The sequence below is a fragment of the Hippocampus guttulatus genome, chromosome 15, assembly GCF_054856545.1.
Source record: "Hippocampus guttulatus isolate MCC_2025c chromosome 15, RoL_Hgut_1.0, whole genome shotgun sequence".
NCBI lineage: Eukaryota > Metazoa > Chordata > Actinopteri > Syngnathiformes > Syngnathidae > Hippocampus > Hippocampus guttulatus.
This window is the reverse complement of record NC_141275.1, coordinates 12,671,219-12,696,545: the sequence shown is the minus strand read 5'-3', so window position 1 is coordinate 12,696,545 and position 25,327 is coordinate 12,671,219. Positions and strand designations below refer to the sequence as shown.

General features: G+C 45.2%; 2 protein-coding genes across 12 annotated transcripts; one reads left to right on the top strand and one right to left on the bottom strand.

The window, feature by feature from the left end:
- The first annotated feature begins 912 nt into the window (after positions 1 to 912).
- LOC147193953 (sodium/potassium/calcium exchanger 3) lies at positions 913 to 18,058 on the top strand. Of its 4 annotated transcripts, none has more exons than XM_086131360.1 (17): positions 913 to 2,097; positions 5,370 to 5,471; positions 13,331 to 13,407; positions 13,480 to 13,554; positions 13,625 to 13,709; positions 13,895 to 13,998; positions 14,077 to 14,151; positions 14,490 to 14,515; positions 15,092 to 15,145; positions 15,239 to 15,381; positions 15,573 to 15,739; positions 15,861 to 16,071; positions 16,137 to 16,303; positions 16,396 to 16,510; positions 16,624 to 16,736; positions 16,832 to 16,897; positions 16,982 to 18,058. In XM_086131360.1, the coding sequence occupies exons 1-17, from the start codon at positions 1,998 to 2,000 to the stop codon at positions 17,090 to 17,092; spliced, it is 1,791 nt and encodes a 596-aa protein (XP_085987486.1). In that variant the 5' UTR covers positions 913 to 1,997; the 3' UTR covers positions 17,093 to 18,058. The 4 variants fall into 4 exon arrangements, with proteins under 4 accessions (XP_085987486.1, XP_085987485.1, XP_085987484.1 ...); XM_086131359.1 differs by having other exon boundaries at positions 5,367 to 5,471; XM_086131358.1 differs by having other exon boundaries at positions 13,331 to 13,554.
- Positions 13,224 to 24,827, bottom strand: dpf2 (double PHD fingers 2). 8 transcript variants are annotated; one of them, XM_086131366.1, is made up of 15 exons: positions 24,774 to 24,827; positions 23,084 to 23,244; positions 22,775 to 22,882; positions 22,477 to 22,655; positions 22,010 to 22,102; positions 21,788 to 21,875; positions 21,554 to 21,595; positions 20,343 to 20,480; positions 20,123 to 20,254; positions 19,923 to 20,035; positions 19,751 to 19,832; positions 15,809 to 19,535; positions 15,481 to 15,716; positions 15,252 to 15,371; positions 13,224 to 14,190 (listed from the first exon to the last, which is right to left on the bottom strand). In XM_086131366.1, exons 1-12 carry the CDS (start codon positions 24,803 to 24,805, stop codon positions 19,453 to 19,455), a joined length of 1,251 nt encoding a protein of 416 aa, XP_085987492.1. In that variant the 5' UTR covers positions 24,806 to 24,827; the 3' UTR covers positions 13,224 to 14,190; positions 15,252 to 15,371; positions 15,481 to 15,716; positions 15,809 to 19,452. The 8 variants fall into 8 exon arrangements, with proteins under 8 accessions (XP_085987492.1, XP_085987488.1, XP_085987491.1 ...); XM_086131362.1 differs by having other exon boundaries at positions 15,809 to 16,384; positions 16,449 to 19,535; positions 19,751 to 20,035; positions 23,084 to 23,247; positions 24,774 to 24,823; XM_086131365.1 differs by having other exon boundaries at positions 23,084 to 23,247; positions 24,774 to 24,823.
- Positions 24,828 to 25,327: the final 500 nt, after the last annotated feature.

Genomic DNA, 25,327 nt, shown 5'->3' with positions numbered 1-25,327 from the left:
TGCCAAGCAACGTCCAAACTTTTCCCCTCTGTTTGTGGATGTGTGCGCGTGTGCGTCGACATGTAACTTATTAATCATGTAAACGTGTGGATTTTATTGTAGCTGTTGAAACTCGAGGGGGAGCTGATTGGAGGGGGCGGGGGGGGGGGGTGAAAAAAAATGTGAACAAGTAGAAGAAGGCAAGGCGAGCTTGGTTGGAAAGGCGACTGTGGGAGCCAGCGATGGTGAAAATCATATCTGTAAAGCTTCGCGTTGTAGCTTTCAAGAGGTCTTTTTTTTTTTTCAACACCATCGGGTACGCCTTAACGAGCGAGATCCTGACAGGACGGTCAAAGTGTGAGTTCGCTGACTTTGTGCCTAACTGCAAATGTAATGTATGTTGAGCCAGCTGACTTTTCTCATTTCGCTGCCCTGTGGTTGCACCGACTCGCCCTTTCAGTTGCAGGCGATTTAACATCGGATCTTTCATCTGCTGTGTGAGCAAAACAGATTTCAGATGATGATGATGTGGTGGTGTTGTTGTTGTTGTTGGGCTGAACAACAAGGGTTGTAAGTGAAGCAATCAGGTAAATATACGATTTGGAAAATTGAACTAAAGTGGAAAAGGGGTGCTTCACGTGACTCTGTGATGCGTTGCAATCAAGTTGAAACAGACATGAATGTCTTGAATGTCCTTAAGTTTCTCAATACTCAATTACGGGCATTGCGTTTGAAAATAAATCATATCTGAAAGTCCATTCAATTTGAAGGACGCAAACAATGTGATGTTTCCTTATGAACGAAAGGAAGGAAAGATGAGGCACAACTCAAGTACAGTCCCGTGTTCATCATCAGAGAACTGAAAGCACTGCAATAATAGCATTTGTGGGGTGGAAACTTGAATGGGGGGGGGGGGGGGTGGCACGAGATAGAGTTGCTGTCATGTTCACTGTACCGGATGACACCACAACACAAACACTGTATTTCCACAGACTTCCCCCTGTGTAAATCTTAAACATTAGTCAAAGAAACATGCTTTCTCCTCCCTGCACTGACATTGGGAGGACTTATGATGGCAACACTGTGCTGGCCGATGTCTTTATTTGGGGCTGAAGCACAGGATCAAGTCTTCACTGGGAGATTCACTGCCACGTACACGCAGCACAAGGTCCGCTTGACTCCGCTATAAAAGACAGACGCGTTGTATTTTGTATAGCAACTCCACTTTCTTGTTTGATGTTTTCTGCCAGGAAGAGATGGCGCAATGATGCTTTCAAGCCCAAAAGAGTTTTCCAAGGCTGAATCAATAGTGACGTCACTACTTTGTTGTTCAGGGTGAATCGCGCCATTGACCACAAGGAGGCACTACCGTTGGACATTTAAACTTCCTGACGACAATATTGATAAGGATTATGGCCAGCATCATTTTATTGTTATATTTAGGGGGGGAAATGAACGACACTTTGGAGTGGCACTAGTGCTTTCCTTGCATTTCTATCAGTTTACTGATAGTTTACACAGTGGAATTAGTTTTTAAAAAAATGTGCATTTTAATGAGAGTCAATTACGGTATACGCGGTCCCTATCCTAGAGTTTTGTCGCCCTCTTGTGGTCGTTGAAGGGAAGTGCAGGCTAGAGGAGGCGGAGGAGGGAAGGCGAAGGGGGTTCTCCCAGCATGTCGCCTCCTGTTGCCGCCCCTCACTGTAGGGGCTGCCGGCGACCTTTCAGTCTGCTCACGTGAACGCAGACAGCCGCGCTACGAGCTGTCCGCAGCTTTGTGGTGCAGTAGCGGCCTGGCCTGTTCGCCGAGTGCGTAGGGCTGGAAAAACAAAGTGGAACCGTTTCCTGACTAATATTTTATCTTTTTTTTGCACGCTCTCTGTGGGAGGTAGTTGGCAGTACAGTAATAATTACAGTAGCGGCGGTAGCGGCAGTGTTGTTTGGTCGCGTTTTGTTCCAGGATAGTTGTTTGAAGACAGGGCGCAACAAATGTTTGTGGACATGCGGCCAACGGAGGAATGAGAGCAGCGAGGCACCGGCGGCCCTTCCAGCGGTTCTGCTGCTGCGGAGTCGGGCTGCTCGCCGTCTTGTGGCTCGCTCAGGTCATCCACGCACCAGGTGAGTTGAAAGAAATGGTTGCTAACACTTCCGCTCATTTCCGTATGCACAGCAACAACAGTGTCAACAACCGGAGGCAATATGATTAGGATTGTTTAAAAAAATGTTAACAAAATGTTTCTTCATACCAGTGAGAACCAGTGGCCCTGGGTGAGGATTGAAAAAATATGTTCATTCATATGAACACATTTTACATTTTTTATTCACTTAATATCACCCTTGGAAACTATTAACTGAATTTGCACCCTAATGGTAACAACGTTCCACACTGTTGTTTTATACGTTGTAGTTCTGTGTTTCTTATTCCTTATTGAACCAAGGCACAAACTGTATTTTACGTTAGAACAGATTTCACAGCTCACCACTAACAAAAAATGTAATAGAATCATATTTACTAATATAATGATGCCCTTGTCTCAAATTACTCACAAATTTACGTACTCTGTGGTACATAAAGCTATTCTGTCTTATAAATGTTAACGGGTAGTCACACGGGTTAATTGTACCTTATGCCATCTACTGGAGGTGCACGTAATTGCTCTGCCTGTCACTCCATGTCGCTGGCATGGACAGATGAACAAAGATCTTGATGATTTGTCATGCATCAGTTGGGCTAATTTCAGATGTCACACCTGATGATCTCTCGGGGCGAAAAATATGGAAAGAAAATCGAGCATCATTTGTCAATGCAGATATCACGTTTAGTTTTCTGGGTGAAATGGAGTGTTTAGTTATCACAAAGAGAGCACACTCGTGGGTGTGCAGTTTCCTTATAATGTGCCATTTCAGATTCCTTTTTAACATATCATAGGTGGTAGAGGCTCTCTTTTTGGCATTGAAATTGTAGTTCATAGTTGCTGCAGGAAGATTACGTAAAACGCATCTGGCATGTCAAAATCCAATCATTGAGGATCACGTCCATCGGGTATCCAATACAGTAATTCATTTCGGCTGGCAATCATTTGTTGCAAAACAGTAAGAATGAAATAATTCAGTGTCACTTCCTTTTGACTTCCTGTCAAAGGAAGTGAGGACTTTCGGACCTCAGTTTCTACATTTAGGTCAGTTCTTGTATTTTGTGTTAGGTTCTCAAAGAATTGAACGAGTTGGATTTGGAAGAAGCCAAAAAGCATACCCCCCAAGCACCTTCTAAAAATACTCCTGTCTCACTCATTATGCTTTCAACACTTTTCACACCCTGCTACACGGTCATCAGCAGCATCAACACTTGTGTGTGTGTGTGTGTGTGTATTTCTGTTCTGTCAAATGCATTTTGATTTCATCCCGGCCCTCAGCATCAGTCGCCTAAAAAAAAGTAGCCTTGTCATGAATATTTACACTTCAGCTCAGAATTACGAGGGCGTCTGCGACCCGGGGGAGAATTTTTCCTTGAGGACCAAAGGCAGCCCAGATTAAAAGCACTGGACAAAACATGTGATCTGTTGTACGTAAGGGTGACAGCCAAGCTACTTTGGCTGTACCTGGACAATGTTAGACGTGTAGGATCGAGAGTAGCTCTTCTTGTCGCACCATTTATGGATGTGCCGTTTCTGCTGCGAGTTTGCTAAATGTAGTGACATGAGTAACTTGCTTTAAAACAAAACAAACCCCAAAAAAAACAAAAGTCACTATGCCCTGTCAACCACTATTTTGAAAACTCTGTTGATGCTAACACTTTGTTTTTGCTAATGCTAACGCTTCATAATTGCTGAACATGCGTGGCCGGAAACTAGATTTTAGTTGAACCTTTAGGGTACGGTAATACATTAAAATCACTTTTATGCGAGTGTATTAAGCTAATTTTGGTTAGATTAGCTCGAAGGCTACTTTAGTTTTGCCACATTCTACATTTATAATACTATACAAGGCATAAGAGTGTCCATCATAAAAATATAACCTTTGTATACATTATGCTAGCCGATATGTAGTGATGCCGCCCAGTCCGCTCTCAATGATTGACAGCATCAGATGTTGTCTTTCTGCTCCTGAGACAGGCAGCAGTTGTTTGGAGGAATAGCGAGGCGGTGTTGGAATTTAACATTTGAAATACTCTCTTTGTTGAGTTATTCAGGTGAAATGCACTCAAATATATATTTTTTCTACATCTTGTGATACGATTGTCCTCAAAATAAGCGATGCTTTTTGTTTTTCCAGTTTGTTGATGTATTTCTTTCATTTTGAAATCTTAACCTTCAGTCTTGGCATCGAGAACACTTTTATTGGCGCCGCAATAATGTTGTCAAATAATTACCTGTAACGCCCCTTCTCCATTATGTAATGGTGCCCTTAACCGACTAAAATCTCTTCTCAGTTACCATTCCGTGACATACAAGAATCATGATTGCCATGTTGTGGTAGCTTGCGGTGTGGTCATAGAAGACTGCACTTTTTTTTTTTCTTTCCAGTAGAATGCATGATGTGCACTATCGCCTTTAAAAATACATTTTTACTCGTTGGCTTTTGACTCTGCGTGACACTCGACATCATGTTAGTTTTTTTTTTATGGTGTTTACTTATCGAAGCGTCTTGATTTGATGACAAATTCTTACCCCGCTGCGGAGGTGGTCGTTTTCAAGTGCTCTATAAATCAAAGCCGAGTTGTGAGGCTGAGGCTCTCGTGCGAAAATGGTGGCAGAAGCCCAATTTCACACTAGCCGAGCCCCCCCTGAAAGCCTCCTCTCTTCAAAATGGGCCCATTGAACTGTACGACACAAAAAGCAGCCACAAAATACACCTTGTAAAGCGACGATGTTTCACGATCAATTTCAGCCCCGTTTGGGGAACGATCTGTCGGTTTCATTCCTGCGCGAAAGAGAATGAAAACCGTCATCTGTTGTGTGTGGGTGTTCCTGCACCGTCGCCCCGGTAACACCACAATAACTGCACCCACCCCAGAGATAAGCTGTCGAGGAATGGAACGGAGAGTTCAAATACACGCTATAAAGATCTCACTCCAGATGACGGCCGAGGACAGCTGACTGCTGTTGGGCTCACTGCTGCCTCGCATGGTCTCTGATCGCAATAGACGTCAACAAATCTTTTTTATTTTCTTTTAAGACGATGATAAATTGCTCTCACAAAATGAGAGATTTTGACCTCCCCCCCGCCAAAAATATGCATCATGTTTGCCTTATACAGCCAGTGGGCAGAATTGTTGGTACCTTTCCATTATAAGGAGAAAATAACTTGAAACAGACAAAAAACAAACAAACACATTGCCCCGATGGCCTTTGCGTTTTTTATTCTTTTATTTTATTTTTTTTTTACAGCAGAGACTTCTGGGTCTCGTCTCGGAGCGGATGACGGCACGTTGCGATGGACACGCCAACTCAAGCAGATGCCCCACAACCAGAGTGTGACTGAACACGACGCAGGTCAGTCACTCTACGCCTCGACGTCAATTTTTGTCCTCTCTGTCTTCAATATCTTCATCATTGCGACACTACACGACTGCATCCATCGTTGAAAATTTGAGGACGTAGGCTTTTACGGCACAATTGCGTGATACCTCGCGTCGTCAGACAAGTGCTTCAAGCCGTGATAGGGTTGATTTTGGCACCGTAACAAAGGAGGCAAAATAATTTGTCACTCTCCTGTTGGTGAGGGGAAAGTTTTTTAGGAATGTAAAGCCATTAACATGTTTCAAGGCGGTTGCCGGGGAGAAAATTATTTCAAAGTTAATGACCAAATTGTCTTCTTTTGGAATTTGGACATGATGATGGTGATGCCAAGCCGATTAGCTTCACTCGTCGCGACTGACACGCCTGCACAAGAAAGAAGTCTCGTGGTGGCAAGATAAGCGCGCGCAGCTTCCTCATCTTCTCATTATTTGTATTCACACGGAGACGGTGTGACCAAAATTTGGCTGCCACTCAGCCATCTTCCATTGCGTTCGTTGCACCTTCATCGCTACGGCTCACTCCACTGAATGTATGCAAATGATATTATGCTAATACGCGATCCTGCTTTTGCGATAAATACCCCTTGGTGCGGACGCTATATTTGGCGCTGCTTGCCTCTTCATGCATTTGGATGATCAATATATCCTTATCAATACAATATAATAATATTCATCAAGCCATTCTCAATCAGGGTGCCGATATTGCTGCTTTAGGGTTTTGTCCGATACCGATATCGATCCAATACGATATCAGCAGGGATGATACATGATACATAAGCCGATTCCTGCTGTCGTAGGACGCACGGCAGACTACAACTCGGACTCATCAGTCATTCACAGCGTGATTGTCTGTTCCGTCTGACGGGAATTGATCTGTCAAGTTGATTTGTGCCGACATGGTGAAGTGGACCTAATTGTGTCCTGTGAGGACACAAGCTTGTTAAAGGAGCCAACGTGAGCCTGGAAAGATATCTTTTGACACAGCAGGTCCGGGTAGCCAGTATTGCCACTGTCTTCCCCCGGCGGGAGGCTTGGCAGCCATGACGGAATTACGTTATGTGCTTGTGATTAAAAAGCCAGTGGCCGTCGCCGGAGGGATATCATCTCCGGGATTGCATGTCGATGTCCGGCCCCAGGCTCCTCTGTCTCATCTTTTCATCTGGCCTCTGCTTAACAAGATGGCAGACAGCGTGATCCAACTTCAGCTGACGATCCGCGCGCTGAGGTTGTTGCTAGGCAACTAAATGCTAAGTTCTGAAGCCCAGACCGTTGCACTGGATGAAAATAGGCCGTACGTAGGGGTGGCGGGGGTGGCAGTCAATTCAAATGATGGAAATGAAGCAATCGCCTCATAATGAGTACGTCATCAAGGCTGCTAACAGAACACAGTGATGACAACCATCATGAAATGGAGAAAATATTGCACGACTGTAGTTTCAGAAATTGGACATCCCTCCAAAACTGCTGAAAACGACAAGATGGATTCGGTCAGGGACGCACGCTGTCCAAAGGACAGACCCCAGCACCCTTTTCATCTTTGTATTGAGCCCACCTCAAAGGATGGCAAAATCAAAGACCAAATGCATCATTGAATTTACATGACACAGCAGGGATGAAATATTCTTTTTTGGTTCCAAATGAAAAAAGGCTTTGGTCTTATATGTTCGGCAAATGCTAAAATGAAAGCAAATGAACCATGACTTAAGATGATAATTGGTTTATATAGCGACTTAAAGTAGATTTGATACGTAACTTATTAAACGGTTTTAGTTGCACTCTTTTAAGCATTCACGACAAGTTCACAAATTTGTACCAAATGAGCGCAGCGTGAAATGGAAGTCGCAAAGTCAGGTTCTAACGAGAGTGGAAACCAATCGGGCGGCACTTACAAATGTGCAATTTTGAAAATTGCATTCGACATTGTGTTGTCGATTTGAATTAGATAAATTGTTCAGCCTTAGTTTGCATCCAGAGGGGGGAAAAAAAGAAGTTGGCCTCAGTGCTGGAATACTTTTGGAGGCGAGCCAAAGTGTTTGCATCTGCAGTCGCCGTATGTTGGGGAGCAGTAAAAAGACATCAAGCGAAAAGAGGCTCTCGGTCTAAGCTGGTGTGGATTCACGTGTTGTCAGAGCGACATATTATGACGTGCGTCACGCCGCCAGCGGAAGTAAACGTACGCGCACTCGGTGTGAGGTTCGCTGCAAACACGGCATCATTAAACCGCTCTCCTTCGTGTCTGCTTTTTGTCATCCTCTCGGTCCTCTCTCTCTCTCTCTCTCTCTCTCTCTCGCTCTCTCTCAGACCTCTCCTGAGAGTTTGGAAAGGAAAAATAAATATTTTTAGACATTGCAATCCCGAGCTGCTGTCACTTCTTTTTTTCTCTCCATTTTTCATAAACTCTAACCATGGGAAAGACACACAGCCACCCCCCACCCCCCTGTCCCTCTTTGCCTTTGGCTTCCTACTGCCACCCATCAAAAATAAGGGGAGAGAAAAAAACATCCCCCTGGGAGAACGTTGCCATGGCAACAGGCTTCATCAGAGCAACTCCTCGAAGGGCCCGTGAGAGCTCCACGTTATGGCCCAGCGTTTCCGGTGACGGTAACACCTGAGAGCACGTGGCATGACTTCAAGCAGCCTGGACGGCTTGCGGCGTGCTTCTTGAGAGAGCGCAAATGTCAAGCGTGGCGATGACGTGGAGAGCGAAGCAAGTACGGTGCCGCCCACATCGGCTTTCCCCTTCACGTGTGATAACTTGACAATTGACATCCCAACGATTTCACTGATTTCAATCTGAAAAACACAAAATGAATAATGGCTCGTGATCCCGCGAACTGGCCGCGCCGTGTTTGGGCTATGGCACGGGCGCGAAAGTCTAAACATAACTGCGCAAACATTTACATTTTGCAACTTAACATGGCCAAATGTCTCCTCCTGTTGGCGGGCGAGGCCCCCGTGACCGGCACAAATCGTTTCGATCATTTCTCATATCTTATCTAAGCTTATGTTACTTCATGTCATTTTATGTTTGAGCATCATATTATTTAAAGCGCCTGACTACAGATGATTGTATTTTTTTTCCTTTACGCCTTACTATACATGGTCGTTTTTTCGGGTCAAAAACACCTTACTATACATGGTTGTTTTCTTCGGCTCAAAAACGCCTTACTATACTATGTCTTTTTTTTCGGCCTAAAAACGGCTTACTATACTATGTCGTTTTTTTCGAATCAAAAACGCCTTACTATACTGTCGTTTTTTTCGAGCTAAAAACGGCTTACTATACTATGTCGTTTTTTTCGGCCTAAAAACGCCTTACTATATATACTATGTCGTTTTTTTCGGGCTAAAAACGCCTTACTATAACTATGTCGTTTTTTTCGGCCTAAAAACGCCTTACTATACTATGTTGGTTTTTTTTCGGCTAAAAACGGCTTACTATATACTATGTCGTTTTTTTCGGCTCAAAAACGCCTTACTATACTGTCGTTTTTTTCGGGCTAAAAATGCCTTACTATACTATGTCTTTTTTTTCGGCCTAAAAACGGCTTACTATGTCGTTATACTATGTCGTTTTTTTCGAATCAAAAACGCCTTACTATACTATGTCGTTTTTTTGGGCCTAAAAACGCCTTACTATACTCTCGTTTTTTTCGGCCTAAAAACGCCTTACTATATATACTATGTCGTTTTTTTCGGCTCAAAAACGCCTTACTATACTATGTCCTTTTTTTCGGGCCAAAAACGCCTTACTATACTATGTCGTTTTTTTCGGCTCAAAAACGCCTTACTATACTATGTCGTTTTTTTTTTCGGTTCAAAAACGCCTTACTATATACTATGTCATTTTTTTCGGGCTAAAAACGCCTTACTATACTATGTCGTTTTTTTCAGCATAAAAACGGCTTACCATACTATGTCGTTTTTTTTGGGGCTAAAAACGCCTTACTATACTATGTCGTTTTTTTCGGCCTAAAAAAGCCTTACTATACTATGTCGGTTTTTTTCGGCTAAAAACGCCTTACGTTTGTCGGTTTTTTCGGGCCAAAAACGCCTTACTATACTATGTCGTTTTTACGGTTCAAAAACGCCTTACTATACTATGTCGTTTTTTTCGGGCCAAAAACGCCTTACTATACTGTCATTTTTTTGGTTGAAAAACGATGTCGTTTTTTTCGGGCCAAAAACGCCTTACTATACTATGTCGTTTTTTTCGGTTCAAAAACGCCTTACTATACTATGTGTTTTTTTTCGGTTCAAAAACGCCTTACTATACTATGTCGTTTTTTTCGGGCCAAAAACGCCTTATTATATACTATGTCGTTTTTTTCGGTTCAAAAACGCCTTACTATACTATGTCGTTTTTTCGGTTCAAAAACGCCTTACTATACTATGTCGTTTTTTTCGCCCTAAAAACGCCTTACTATACTATGTCGTTTTTTTCGGTTCAAAAACGCCTTACTATACTATGTCGTTTTTTTCGGGCCAAAAACGCCTTACTATACTATGTGGTTTTTTTTCGGTTCAAAAACGCCTTACTATACTATGTCGTTTCTTTCGGGCCAAAAACGCCTTACTATACTATCTGGTTTTTTTCGGACCAAAAACGCCTTACTATACTATGTCGTTTTTTTTGGTTCAAAAACGCCTTACTATACTATGTCGTTTTTTTCGGGCCAAAAACGCCTTACTATACTATGTGGTTTTTTTCGGTTCAAAAACGCCTTATACTATGTCGTTTTTTTCGGTTGAAAAACGCCTTACTATACTATGTCGTTTTTTTCGGGCCAAAAACGCCTTACTATACTGTCATTTTTTTGGTTGAAAAACGATGTCGTTTTTTTCGGGCCAAAAACGCCTGACTATACTATGTCGTTTCTTTCGGCTCAAAAACGCCTTACATACTATGTCGTTTTTTTCGGGCCAAAAACGCCTTACTATACTATGTCGTTTTTTTCGGCCTACAAACGCCTTACTATACTATGTCGTTTTTTTCGGTTCAAAAACGCCTTACTATACTATGTCGTTTTTTTCGGGCCAAAAACGCCTTATACTATGTCGTTTTTTTCGGCCTAAAAACGCCTTACTATACTATGTCGTTTTTTTCGGACCAAAAACGCCTTACTATACTATGTCGTTTTTTTTTCGGCTCAAAAACGCCTTACTATACTATGTCGTTTTTTTCGGCCTAAAAACGCCTTACTATACTATGTCGTTTTTTTCGGGCTAAAAACGCCTTACTATACTGTCGTTTTTTTCGGGCCAAAAACGCCTTACTATACTATGTGGTTTTTTTCGGTTCAAAAACGCCTTACTATACTATGTCGTTTTTTTCGGGCCAAAAACGCCTTACTATACTATGTCGTTTTTTTCGGTTCAAAAACGCCTTACTATACTATGTCGTTTTTTTGGGCCTAAAAACGCTTTACTATACTATGTCGTTTTTTTCGGTTCAAAAACGCCTTTATACTATGTCGTTTTTTTCGGGCCAAAAACGCCTTACTATACTGTCATTTTTTTGGTTGAAAAACTATGTCGTTTTTTTCGGGGCAAAAACGCCTGACTGTACTATGTCGTTTTTTTCGGCTCAAAAACGGCTTACTATACTGTCGTTTTTTTCGGCCTAAAAACGCCTTACTATACGATGTGTTTTTTTTCGGCTAAAAATGCCTTACTATATCATGGTCGTTTTTTTTCGGCTAAAAACGCCTTACTATACTATGTGTTTTTTTTCGGCTAAAACTGCCTTACTATATCATGGTCGTTTTTTTCGGCTAAAAACGCCTTACTATACATGGTCGTTTTTTTTCGGGCCAAAAACGCCTTACTCTCCATGGTCGTTTTTTTCCGGGTCAAAACGCCTTACAATAGATGGTCCTTTTTTTCAGCCAAAAATGCCTACCTGTACATGGTCGTTATTTTCGGCTAAAAACGCCTCAGTATACATGGTCGTTTTTTTTTTTGTTTCAAAACTCTTTACTGTACATGGTCATCAGAAAAGCCAGATTAAATATACAAACTCTGCATACTAAGGCCTCGACCGGGATTCGAACCCTGCATCTTCCTACTGTTCAGCTGACGCCCTAACCAGTGGACCACGGTGGCGCTGCTTTAACATGCTCATAAGTAACAACCCAAAAAGGCCTTTACATACCTGGTCTTTCAAAAAAGCTTGATATGCAAACTCTGCAGATGATAGCCGACACCTGGATTTGAAAAACGCACCACTGCGCTGGTAATTTTTTGGTAAAGAACACCTGACTATACATGGACGATTTTTCGGTTAATAATGCCCTACTATACATGGTCATCAGAAAAAGCCTGACTGTTTATGCAAACGAAGGCCAAGACCAGGTTTCGAACCCTGCATTATTCCACTGTTAAACTGATGCCCTAACCAGTGGACTACGGTGGCGCTGCTGTACAACCCTCATGTGTAACAACTCAAAAAAGCCTTTACATACGTGGTCTATGCAAACACAGCAGATGATGGCCAAGACCTGGATTCGAACCTTGCACCTCTGCGCTGGTAAGCGGACACAGTAACCAGTCAACCAGAGTGGCGCTGCTTTTTTGAGCTCGTAAGTTACAACCCAAAGAGGTCTTCATATGGTCGCTCAAAGCTTGACATGCAAGCTTTGATGAGGAAGGCCGAGATCTTGAATGGGCTAAAAACGCCTTACTGTACATGGTCGTTTTTTTTTTTTTGACGGGGGGGGGGGGGGGGGGGGCTAAAAACGCATCGCTACACCCGTGGTTTTTTTCGGCTAAAAACGCCTTACTATACATGGTCGTTTTTTTCGGGCCAAAAACACCTTACTATACATGGTCATTTTTTTCGGCTAAAAACGCCTTACTATACATGGTCGCTTTTTTCGGGCCAAAAACGCCTATACATGGTCGTTTTTTTCGGCCAAAAACGCCTTACTATACATGGTCGTTTTTTTCGGCTAAAAATGCCTTACTATACATGGTCTTTTTTTTTCGGCTAAAAATGCCTTACTATACATGGTCGTTTTTTTTTCGGCTCAAAACGCCTTCCTATACATGGTCGTTTTTTTCGGGCCAAAAACGCCTTACTATACATGGTCGTTTTTATTTTTAGCTGAAAACACCTTACAATACATGGTCGTTTTTTTCAGCTCAAAACGCCTTACTATACATGGTCGGTTTTTTCGGGCCAAAAACGCTTTACTATACATGGTCGTTTTTTTCGGTTTTTAAAAATGCCTTAATATATTGTTACAGCTGCAGCTGTTGTGAAAGCGCAATATAAATCAGGATGTATTGTCCTCTAGATGGTCATTTTTTGGGCTAAAAACACCTTACTATCCATAGTCATCTTTTTTAGCTGTAAAAAACGGCTTACTATACATGGTCGTTTTTTTGGGTGCTCAAAACACTTTACATAAGCCATCTTTTTTGGATCAAAACACCCTGGTCGTCCTTTATGGACTAAAAAACGCCTTACTATATTTTACACTTGAGTACACACAGGAAGCAGCTGCCACTTTCACTTCCTGTATGACGCCTGGATGCATATCAAACACAAAAATGGTCTCCTGTGGAGAATGTGGTTGAAAGCGCCAGAGGATTTTGAAAAATACATGAAATGATAAACAGCCTTCCTGTTTCTTAAAATATATTTTGATAGTGTCATTAACAAAAGGACGGAAGGTCCTCACTCCAGTTTCCTGCAGAGCAAAAAAAATGCAGAGTCAGCAAATTATGTCCGCCACTTGGGTTTTATAAAATTTCACCATGATGGTAACTTTTAACACTTCTCAAAATTGGGTCAGCGTTTTAGTTAAGGCTTCCCATCATGCCTTGCAGCCATTCACGAGTTTCCAGAGGACATATTCAATAAGGAGCAACGGAAGAATGGAGCCGTCTTACTGCACGTTCTCTGTGTGAGTATTCCAAAATCCAACACCTCCGTGTGTCTTGGTTTTTCCGATCAAAGCGCTTGGGTGTCTTTTCAGGCCATCTACATGTTCTACGCTCTGGCCATCGTCTGCGATGACTACTTTGTTCCTTCGCTTGAAAAAATATCGGAGGTAAGAGAGCCTGGAATGCTTTTTCATAACACAAATGTTCTAACAGTGTTGCTTCCCCCCACCCGCTCAGAATCTCCAGCTGAGTGAGGATGTTGCCGGGGCAACGTTCATGGCAGCAGGAAGCTCCGCTCCGGAGCTCTTCACATCGCTCATTGGTGAAACGTTTGTTTTGCAATACGCATCCATTTCTGGACTGTCCTCATTTTTGCTATTCACGGGCCAATTAATACATTTTCTCCATATTTCAAGTGACATTTTTGTCATACATCTAGTTACGAAATGTGCGCCCCCACCACCGCCATCCAGTAGGTGGCACAGCTGAGCGATTTGTTCTTTTCAGGTGTCTTCATCACTAAAGGGGACGTTGGTGTGGGCACCATCGTGGGCTCGGCCGTCTTCAACATCCTGGTCATCATCGGCCTGAGCGGCATCTTTGCGGGCCAGGTTCGAACGACGTTGCGATCGAAATAGTCGTCCTCTTGTCGCCATGCACCGTCGTGACGTTGCTGTGCCTCCCCACAGACGGTGAAGCTGACGTGGTGGTCTTTGTTTCGAGACTCCTCCTACTACATCCTGTCTGTGCTGGCGCTCATCGGGGTGAGTGGCACGCATCCCAAATCTTGAGTGTTTTTGCTTCTGGGAAATGGAAAAATGCAAATGGCTATTATTATTCAGAACAAAGTTTGGCCCCCCATTATTATCTGGCGTCAACTCTCAGAGATATCATAGAAACAAGCTCCTCACGGTTTGCGGCTGTGTTGTTAGCGCGAGCAGTACATGCCAGCGAGGATGCACTTTAAATGACGTGAGCTGCTTTTAAAAAAAAAAAATCTGTGCAATCAACTCCACTCAATCAATATAATGTGCAGATCGACAGGCCCCACTACATCGACCTACTTTTCTTTGATTGTAATCACACGTGTCCTCTCTTCAAGGTCATTTACGACGCTGTGGTCGTCTGGTGAGTCCAGCCTCATATTGATACATTTTTTTTTTTTTTGCAAGATGCTCTTGAGTGACATGCACCATTGCCCTTGCTTACAATCGAATGAGCCGTCACTTGCGAGGACCGACGTGTGAGTTGGGCCGACGTGCCGTGAAACAAACTTGTTGTCTTCATGATTGGAACCCATCAAGACAAAACGGCCGGCAAATCTTCACATTCTATTCTGTCTGGCGGAGGTGCGATGCGGTTTAATGAAACCACTGATTTATCCCTCAACTTAATGGAATGGCGGGTGATGTACAACGCTGACTTTTCGCTGAATGCCAACGTTGCCGCCAAGGTGGTCCCGCCGTATGTCATCGGAGCCCAATTGTAGTTCAACCGATTGCAGTCGACTGCAGGAGCGCGCTCAGAATAGAAATAGCTTGTTTAGCGCTGGCAGCTGATTTGTTGAATTTGGTTGACGCCGTTACAGAGCGATTTAAAAAAATGTTTACGACGGTCGTTAGTTGTGGTGGTGTTTGGAGAGACATTTCTGTTACGCGCCGCACACACGGTGAAATACGATTTTTAAGTGTGTTTGCTTTGCAGGTGGGAGTCTTTGCTCCTCATGACCATGTACGTGATCTACATCATCATTATGAAGTGAGAGGCCACGCCCCCTCCCCCCTCATCCAGCCAAAGTGCGACCACATTCTCGTCGTTAAATGATGCGTCATATTTGTGCTTTGTTGGCAGGTTCAACACGCACCTTCGGACATTTGTGACGCAACAGTTCCGCCAAGCCGGGCCGTGTTGCGTCGCATCAGAGGACGGCGGAGAGGACAAAATGGGAGACGAGGCCTCGGCCTGCCACACCGCCATGGCCCTCCTGAACAAAGGTTTGGAAAATGGACACGCTTCAAGTGCGCTCGTAGCAAAATACGTTGTCGATATCAATGTGATTTTATCAACCTTGAAGGGAAAGTTTGAGAATGCACCTTAGGAGTGGGGAAAAAGCTTCTCAACCTCGCAGGCCAGCAAAAGGGAAGGTTTTCCTCTTGCTGACTGATTTCTGTCCGTGTGACTTTAGCTCAAGTGCAGAATCAGGAGGTCGGCGCAGTCGTCATGGTGGATGAGCTTCTCATCCTCAGCCCTCACAAGCTGTCCTTCTCCGACGCCGGCCTGCGCATCATGATCACGCCGCACTTCTCGCCTCGCACCAGACTCTCCATGGCTGGCCGTGTGCTCATCAGCGAGGTAACACACACACACGTTAGAATTCAGTACAGCCATCGTTTGTCTCTTTAGTTTTGTTTTTTTCCTCACCTTTGACTTGGAAGAGCAAACTTGTGATCAAGGCTCTTCTCTCTCCTCCCAGCGGCAGAGACTCATCCGGAGTTCTAAGAGCCCGCGGGGCAGCGCGGCCGAGTACCGAGGGGGTTCCGCTGCCAACAGCCTGAAGCGGGTGGGCTCCTGCAGTTTGGAGAACGGGGGCGGCGTAGGACACGCGGAGTCCGGAGACAAGCCGGCGGCGGCGGCGGAGGACGACGACGACGGCGGCGGCGCTTTCAACCCCTTGCGCATCCCAGGTGAGGACGCCGAACAGGAAGTGTGAGCGGCGTAGCGTGGCTTCAAGTGACACGTTGCGCATCAGCCGGCTGCTGGGCCAGGGTCAAGTGGGTCATCACGTGGCCCCTGGGCCTCCTGCTCTACTGCACGGTGCCCAACTGCGTCGTCCCGCGCTGGCATCGCTGTTTCATGGTCACCTTTGTGGCCTCCACGCTGTGGATCGCCGTCTTCTCCTACCTCATGGTGTGGATGGTAAGGACCGGGAAACTGCTCGTCCCGTGACCCGATTTCTCCACCGTGACCGACAGCATCTTGCGACGTGGCTGTGCTCGCCTGTCGATCAGGTCACCATTGTGAGCGTCACCTTAGACATCCCAGACTACATCATGGGCATCACCTTCTTGGCAGCGGGGACCAGCGTGCCCGACTGCATGGCGAGCCTCATCGTTGCCCGACAAGGTGGGCGGGCACGGCCGGTCCTCAAAAGGCCGCATTTGAGTTCGGACATACGGGACGAGTCATTGGCATGCAATGTGTCCGTTTTTGGACTCTCACGTGTCGTCTGTCTCCAGGCATGGGCGACATGGCCGTGTCCAACTCCATTGGCAGCAACATCTTTGACATCTTGCTGGGTTTGGGCTTCCCGTGGGCTCTCCGCACGCTGGTGGTGGACCACGGCTCATTCGTAGGCTCGCCTTGGCGCTTCTTTTATCGTCGCGGAGCCGGCACACACACTTGACGTCTCGTTTTGTTTGTCCCCCATCTACCCCCTGCCCGCAGGTGTCCATCAATAACAAAGGCCTGGTGTATTCCGTCGTCCTGCTGCTGGCGTCTGTGTTCCTCACCGTGAGTCAACGCGCTTCGCTTTCGCCCACACTTGGCTTTCAAATCACACAAGCGGGGGCAAAACTCGCCGCGTTGTTCTCGCAGGTGACGAGCGTTCATCTGAACGGCTGGCGGCTGGATCGGCGCCTCGGCCTGGGCCTGTTGTTCCTCTACGCCATCTTCCTGCTCTGCTCCATCCTCTTTGGGCACATGTGAAGTCAAGCGACACTGCGAGGGCACCCGCCTCATTCGGCTTTTTTTTTTTTTTTTTTTTTTTTTTGCTCCAGTCAAAATTAGAGTTGCTTCCCTAACACAAGTCTTTTGAACAGCAGCGCTTTTCATGAACTGATTTTCTAGTGTTTGACATCACCACGGCCAGTTTTTTTTTTCTTGTTCCTCACCCAGGCTAAAAATTCAACAGTATTTATTGTCTATATTTGAGTGTAATATTTACATACGGTCGCGGCAATCTATGAGGCTCGAATGTCCTACTTTGAGGGACAACTTGAACGTGTCAGGAGTTGGAATGCACATTTTCAGCCTCTCAACTAGTATTGGTACGGTCAAAATTATGTCCGGAGATTGTTTAGAGGTGTTAGGATTAAATATTCTATGTCTATTTAATGAGTGTCATCAACTTTAGTTTAGTTTTGTTTGATTTTGCCACACTGAGGTATGAAGATTCGAATCGCAATGAATTCACTTTGGTGGAATATTTCAATTGCTCAGCACAAACTTTCAGCGGTACTTGGTGCATAAATGAGATGCAATCTAATTGATGCTCTCTATTGCTGCTCCTTTTTCAAATCATACAATCAAAGCAATCTGTTATTTTTCTATGAGGTGAATAACCAGCCACATTTTTGGTACAAAACGATATTGTCTTAAATGTTCCACTAAAGTGATTTGATTTCCTCGTTTTGTGGCATTCTTGATATTGAAATTAGAGCGTAAGACTAATGAATGCATCTGTGTCGGTGTGTAGAATATTTTAGGTTTGCTGAAAAGGGAGCACACCCGAGACGGAAATCAAATGGAAACCGAAGACTGAATGTTTTGTTTAACGGCTGTTTTGTGACAGTGTTAATTTTATTCAAATGTGATGGGAAAGTTTTTGTTTTTTTTTAAACTAGGGATTGATAGACTGTTATATCCTGAGTGCAATAAAATAGTACGACAATAGTTCTGCTTGTGCCTGATTTGTGATTTAACAGGTAGCGTACTGTATAATACGTCATTGAAGGTCTCAAGAGGGGGCTGTACTACATCATAATGCTTAGTATATACTGTATATATATTTTTTATTTTCCTACAGTGAAAAGTACAATGGGACATTCCATCAGTCAGCCTACGGGAAGTCGCCTACAGTGATTTTTACCATGAACCGCGCTCCCGTGTTGTCTACCCAAATCCAAAGCGCCGATAGTGCTTCTCTGTTGGTGCACGGTGGCCTTTGTTTCACACTTTTGAGGGAAACGGCGCTTGATGTATTGAGGGCGCATCATTGCTGAGCCCGTGTCCAAATCCAACAAAACATTCCGTGGCCGCCACGCAAGCAAGGAAAACGGTCTCATTCGAGCGTCTTATCGCAGCAAATGATGACTCGAAAACAATCGAGGTGAGTTGGAAGGGAGACTAAACGTAGAACTGCTACAACACAGCGAGGAAGACCTTAACATTGGCGTTTGGTGGGAGCAATTATGTGCCTGTGTGGTAGTAAAAGGTGCCAAAGAGCTGTTGGGAATGACAAGGGAGGGGGCGGGGGGTCTATTTTTGCATTCTACCCTCAAAGATGGATGAGAAACTGATACATACATGACCCAGCAGCGCATTTCGGCCAGCACGCCGTGCAAATAGAACCTCAGAGGAACTGTTATTTGAAACAAAGCCAAAAAATGTAGCATGGAGGATTTGTTCAATTGCTGCAAAATCTTTTGAAACGATGCAGCGCCTTACTACAAGCCACAACCAACAAGAAAAACGGTCATACTTCAAAAATTTGAATTACATACTTATACAATTCTTTTGAGTGTGACAGTAATCTTAAATATCAATCAAACGTGATCATTATTGTCCATCGATAACTTCGTGCTTCTCTTTAAAAAAATTAATTGTCAAAGACCCCAAACCAATTTTTAAAAAGGACTCCCACAAGGAGCGCATTTGCTTTTGAGTAATGCTTCACTTGAGACGTGACCCCCTCCCTGCCGTCTTGAAGCCTTTGGAACCCTTTGAACAAGCTTGTCGGGAAATCAAATTTCAGCCTGCGTGCGACGATGTGAAAGGTCTCCGAAATCTAAAAGAACCCAAATTGGCATCCACTAAAGTGTACTGAGATCAACTGTTCAATTCAATTGTTAAAAAAAATAAAAATTTAAAGCTCCACTTTGCACGGCCTGCTGCATAATTCCGCCGATCTCACGGGAAGGAAAAAAAAATGGAGTGTGTAACAGTCACATATGAAGAGATGAGGCCAGCGTGGTAGCACGTACTTCCCTTTGGACTAATCACGGCCTCCCTCTGGACACACTTGCGCGACGCCGGCGCGGCCGAAGTATGTGCAGAAGGAGCGGCCATCACGAGGGCGGGGCGTCCTGCTTCTGGTAGATGGACGCTTTGTCTTTCAGGAGGTCCACGCACAGGTGACAACTCCAGCTCCCTGACCACACGCACACGCCAGTCAGTTGACAACCTCATTTGGTCATCTGGCCTTGTCCAAACGTACCTTTTATATCATATTTCATTTGACTTTGTCATTTTTTTCCACTATAACAGAAAGGCTTAAAAAAAAATAAAACTTTTGCTTTCAGTGCTAAAGTTAAGAAAGTTAAGTGGTAATCAAAGTCAATTTTTTTTTTAAATCTGCAGACTTACCCTCCGGGGGTTCTGCCATGGGCGGCTTGAGACAGTACATGTGGTAACCTCGATCGCAGTCGTCACAGAAGAGCAGCTGGTCCTTGAAGAGACAACAAAAAAACCAAAATCCAGCCAAAGCTTTTTCAAAGAATTCGGCACGACCGCCGCGATGGATGTCGCGCGAACTCACGTCGTTCTCGGAGGTACCGCACATGTTACAGCACTTGCACTCGATGCACTGCCAGCGATATGTCTTGACGGCGGCCATCATGATGGGGGTGAACTGCAGGCAGGACGGGTGGCCTGAAACACCCCCCGCCCCACACACACACGTCTGTTAGCGCGTTTGCCTGAGCGGGCGGAGAAGGCGGCGAGCGCACGGCGACCCACCCGAGCGACCGCAGTCGGAGCAGGACACCAGCTCTTCTGACTGGCCCGTCTTGTGGTTGGTTTTGGAGTCTCCCAAGCAGAAGTCGCAGTACTTGTTGGGCAAGGCCAGCCCATCTGGGCCTCTCTTCGGGGCTGACGGGGACATAAGGAGAAGCTCAAGCGCCGCGCCGCGCCGCCACCCGAGACGTCCCGCCGAGCCAAAAGAGCGCCTGCCGCTTACTTTTGGGCGCCTCCGGCAGCGGTGTCTGCGGCTCGCTGATCTCCATCTCCTCCTTCTCTTCGCCCTCCTCGTCGGCCAGGTGCGAGTGGGTGTAGTGGTAGCTCAGGCCGGGACGGTTCTTGTAGCGTTTGCCGCAGACTGACGCCGACACCGGAAATGACAGCAACATGTGTGACCCACCACAAAGGCTGTTTTGTCGCTTTTGCAACAACCGACCAATTATGTCGTCCTACAACTAATGATTCACTCAACTCATATCATGGCTGGGTGCGGGGTTTTTTTCTGGCCGTGGGGTCCAATATGAGCAATCACAGGCGATTAAATATTGTTAGACACACACAAATTAGTTAACGTACACTTACACGCGCGTTCCAGCAATGCCAATCCAACGCCACTAGTGTCAGAATTTAAAAGGTGACGAGTTTTACTTCAACTATACGGCCCGTCTTTTCTTTACACTTAGAATTCCATCTAATGCAATTCGCGTTTGACTGTGAAGGTTCCACTGGATTATTTACTAGAATGGTCGATGGGAGATAACAATGGAACTGGACAATCTTTCCCGTCTACCGCAATACATGATGGCTTCGGTTTGGTTGCACCGAGCCATGAAAATGCGTCATCTTCAAATTGCTTTGAACCTGATTTCCAAATATTCACACAGTGCTTGGTTAATACAGCGTGCATGTGGCGAAAGGAAGCTGTGGTGTGTATCTGGCAAACATGTTGCAAATGTTATACCCACTGGGTGAGTTTTGACATGAAGTTGTCTGAAATTGTACCAATAGATGGTTTCCCTCAAAATCTCAAGTGAAAGGATTAAAAAAAACAAAATAGATGGATTTAGGACTGAAAACAAGATTAAATAAATTCATATTAGTTGGTAGGTTAACCATCACTCAAAGACGAGGATGAAAGAGAACCTCGTCTCGCAAGGTTGGAAAAAAAAAACACAGCAAACCGGTGCACAGTGAGAATCGAAGAGACAAGAGATGAAGCGCACGCCGGCAAAAAAGGAAATGAAATCAGGTGCTTCTGTCTACATGGGTCACGAGCAGACTGAAGCACAGCGTGCATAGCGTGTGAAGACGGCTAATCAGCTGTTGCCCTCCTCCGAATTCGGTTGCGAGCCACAAAAAAAAAAAACACCAACCCGTCAGTGAGACTCAACATTGACATGCAGACGACGTAGAGAAGGAAAGCGGATATACCTTTTTCAGAAAGTTTGGAAATATGCTTTTGTTTGATAGCGTCTGAAAGAGAGGGGGAGGAGACAAGAAAGACACAGAGAGACACTCAGAAGAATGCCACCCCCCTCGGGTCGAAAACGACACACATTAAGGCGTAGATGACGTCGACGGCGGCTTGGCTAGCTGACGGGATCACACGGGAGCGGAAACAAGATGGCGGCCAAGGCGCAGCCGCAGACGGTTGGCGTCACTCACTGTCGCACACGTACGGCTTGTCGCGCTCCTCCAACGCTGCCGAGTCCAGCTTCTTCCTGCTGCTGCCGCCGCTGCCCACCCCGCGACCCTGAACACACACACACACACGCACACGCACACGCACACGCACACACACACACACGCGCATAAGCAATCTTGAAACTATGACTTCTCCCGAAAACCAGTTGCTCAAGTGTGTTCTTGTCTCGTGCACTTGTTCACCTTCCCCTTGCCTTTGCCTCTTCTCTTGGGTGTGTCTTCCTCGTAGTCGTCGTCGTCCAGGTCATCGAGAAAGTCGTCGGGTTCCAAGATTTTCTGCCATGTCGTGTAGGCGCGCACGGGAAATGGGCCGTGAGGGCTTCATTTTTGATTGACTTATAAATGACCGAGATCATTTGGTTGCACATGTGTCGACACCTTTTTGTACTGTACAAAATTTAATTTGGACACACCGAATTAAAAAAAATAAAAATTAAAGGCTTTGTTTTCCATTTGAATCCTCAAAACACCCCTCCAATACGCTGTAATCACAGTGAAATTTATTTTGACGCACTTTCTAAACACACTTAATTCATTTCAACAACCGCGAGAGGTAAACTATACAATTTGGTGACTGACCCTTGAGCACAAAAGTTTGCGCAAACTCTTAGTTTGCGTAGCATCACGTGTGCAGATGTGTGTCGAAGAACCTTTCTGATGCGTGCGGCGGGGTTCAGGCCGACGGCGTAGTCGCCGGGGTTGGAGTCTTCCTCGGACGCTCGGGGATCGGCGGGTGCGCGTTTCTCCAGGGAGTCGCCCTTCAGCAAGGCCTCCAGGCTGCTGCCATCGGATGACAAGAGCGCATCCTTCTTCAGTCCGACATCCAGCTCTGTGCAGACAAACGCCAAAGCGCGTCTCCATCAATCCGTTTGAGTGTCCAAGAGAGCACCCCCCCCCCCCCCCCCTTCCCCCCGGTACCCCATTCAAGTGCATAGCACCCCAAAATACCAGACTTTGCTGAGGGGAAGACTAGCCGAGGGTCCTCGGCAGGATGAGATCTTCGCTTTTTGCGCCACCTCCTGGAAGGATAAGTGTAGAGCTGGCCCGGAGCCCTGCCTGAGGAACAGATGAGACGCCATCTGGTATGCTTCTCGAAATTTGCTTAGAACGGAATAAAGAATGCGACGGTTTCGTTAATTGACGACACAAAACAATACCGGAATGCCTCCAGTCCAAGCAGGCACATGAATGCACACGTTGCACATACACGTCTTTCTAATTTGATGTGATAAGAGGCAGAGCCATGTTGATTCCTACCAGGCCCCCTGTGCCTTTTCTCCATCCAAATGTAGCAGTTGCTCTGAGCCACACCCGTCTGGGAGTCCAGGAAAGGCATGCGCACGCTCCTCTCCGCGCACAGACGAGCGTTGTAGTTATGGCATTGCTCCATGGCATCCCTGTAGTACTGCTCACCCAACCTGCTGACGCACCAAAAAAAAAAAAACATTATTGAGATGGCATCCTCGCTATTGTGAGGCATTGTTTATTACCCATTATCTCCTGACAGTGGGTTCGCCTGACTTCCTGCTTTCAAGAGAGACGGATGCACTTACTACTTGTAATAAATACTCAGACACGTTCAGTGCATTGGAATTTCTTTTGGATTCAACATGACCTACAAACGTCACAACAACCAGGGAGAAAGAATTCAATACATATTCCTGACGAAGCTGCAGGGGCCTCTTCATGGAATTCCTTACAAGACCAGTTACTTTTTTCCTATCATCCATTTTTCTCTCAGTTTTTAATTATCTATATGACAAGCGACTTTAGCTGGAAATCAAGTGTGCGTTACATTGAGCAGATCGCTGTCACCAGCTAATGAGTTAACATCCACCTCCGCAAATAGCAATGTGGCCCTTTCCCCATTCATCCATTGTTTATATTACACCAGACTGTGTTCTTCGTCTCTTATCTGCTGTGTGTACTCCTTTCACATAGAGCCCCCCTTAACTGAGAGAAATTTCGATAAAAACCATTCCATCACAATTGGGAGACAGAATATAGTATCAAATATGGTATTCGGTATGGGTGAGTACAGAGTAGTGACAAGAACTTGTACCGTGGAACTTATTTTGTGTCAATTTCTACAGATCACAAAAAGTCCTAACTCCAAAGGGTAGTTCAGAAAGACCACAAAAATGTTTTTCAGCAAATAGCTGGAATAGGAAAACGTGTATGGGTGAATTTATGAATAGCGAAAGGTGTAGAGGCGGGGATCCCTCAGTTGGAAGTTGATCACTCTTTTTATTTTTCACATTTAGAGGAAAGTTTCGATGACGCTTTGGGATTTCTGAGTCAAAGGACATCTTGGTATTCCGATGGCATCTGAAGTCCCCCCCCCCCCCCCCAGCACCTGCCGTAAAACTTCAACTCCGAGCAGAACTGACTGACGACGCGGAAAATGGAGTCGTCTATCACATTGACAACTGTAGTTCAGAACGAACAACTGGCGCACTAAGAAGTTACTTTGAAGGGGTATGACAATGAGGAGTATGCAATACAATTTAGAACTGTCGTCAAACAAGTTGCCCCCCTCCCCAAAGGCCAACTTTGGATAACTTGAGTCCATTAGCGTGACAGACGCCTGGCTTGTGTGGTGCCAACCGACGCGAGCTAGCTGTCAAAATAGCATTGCAAGATTCAAACTAACCACACAGAAACCATTGTGCTCACACGAACACATTATAAGTTGCCGTATCACAGTGACTCGACTCGAAGGCGTCAAATTCGAGCTTGCTAACTTTCATTGTAGGACATGTTCGACCAACAGAACACTCGACGACGCTCCGACGGCGTTTGGTAACCTTCAACCGTCCAGTGGGAATGTCGTTCAAGAAACCAAGCGACGCGACAGGGAGACTAATAATGAAATGGTCGTCGCGGGTTCGCTGCAACTTTTGTCGTCTAAAAGCGAAAAAAGGGTGTAGGAAAGTGGAACGCTTACAGTTTGACAACATTCTCGACAACAGCTGCCATCTTGCTTTTGAGGATGCGGCCAAGGGGCTGCTGGGAAATGTAGCACAGGGTCACCACTTAGCACTGCTTAGTGGTCATCTTTGGTCGTTGCAAGGAGCATTTCGTCATACTGACAGGAAGTGAACCCCTCGTTTCTCGCGGTGACACGTTCCAGACACGGCCGTAATAATTGAAAAACCGTGATATTTAGAGCACCCTTCCTATATGCTTTAGAAAAATCGAAACGTCTTAAAACATAGTTAAATACTGCAGTGTGAGGCTTCTGTCAACCCAGCTGTAATTCAGCGGGCCGTTGCTTGGATGACGTAGGCTATGATTGTGATGATATGTGATTCTAGAATGTTTTTAGTCTATTTTGAAGGTTAGCCAATGGGGGGTGGGGGGATATGGCTTCTTTAAATTAGTTAACTACAGTATGATTAGATTTTATGCAACAAAAAAATGTTTCATTCGTTTTTTACAAACGTGAGACAAGGGGCTGTGCTCCACTTATTGTTCGGTAAAATGTGTAATTTCTGGTCA

Coding starts and splice junctions, on each gene's coding strand:
- LOC147193953 (XM_086131357.1), top strand. CDS start 1,998: ATGAGAGCAGCGAGGCACCGGCGGCCCTTCCAGCGGTTCTGCTGCTGC. Junction 2,098..5,366: donor TCAGGTCATCCACGCACCAG/GTGAGTTGAAAG, acceptor TTTTTTTTACAG/CAGAGACTTCTGGGTCTCGT. Junction 13,710..13,894: donor GCTCTTCACATCGCTCATTG/GTGAAACGTTTG, acceptor TGTTCTTTTCAG/GTGTCTTCATCACTAAAGGG.
- dpf2 (XM_086131361.1), bottom strand. CDS start 24,805: ATGGCAGCTGTTGTCGAGAATGTTGTCAAACT. Junction 22,656..22,774: donor CTTCCCCTCAGCAAAGTCTG/GTATTTTGGGGT, acceptor TTGTCTGCACAG/AGCTGGATGTCGGACTGAAG. Junction 21,596..21,787: donor CAAGCCGTACGTGTGCGACA/GTGAGTGACGCC, acceptor CCTCTCTTTCAG/ACGCTATCAAACAAAAGCAT.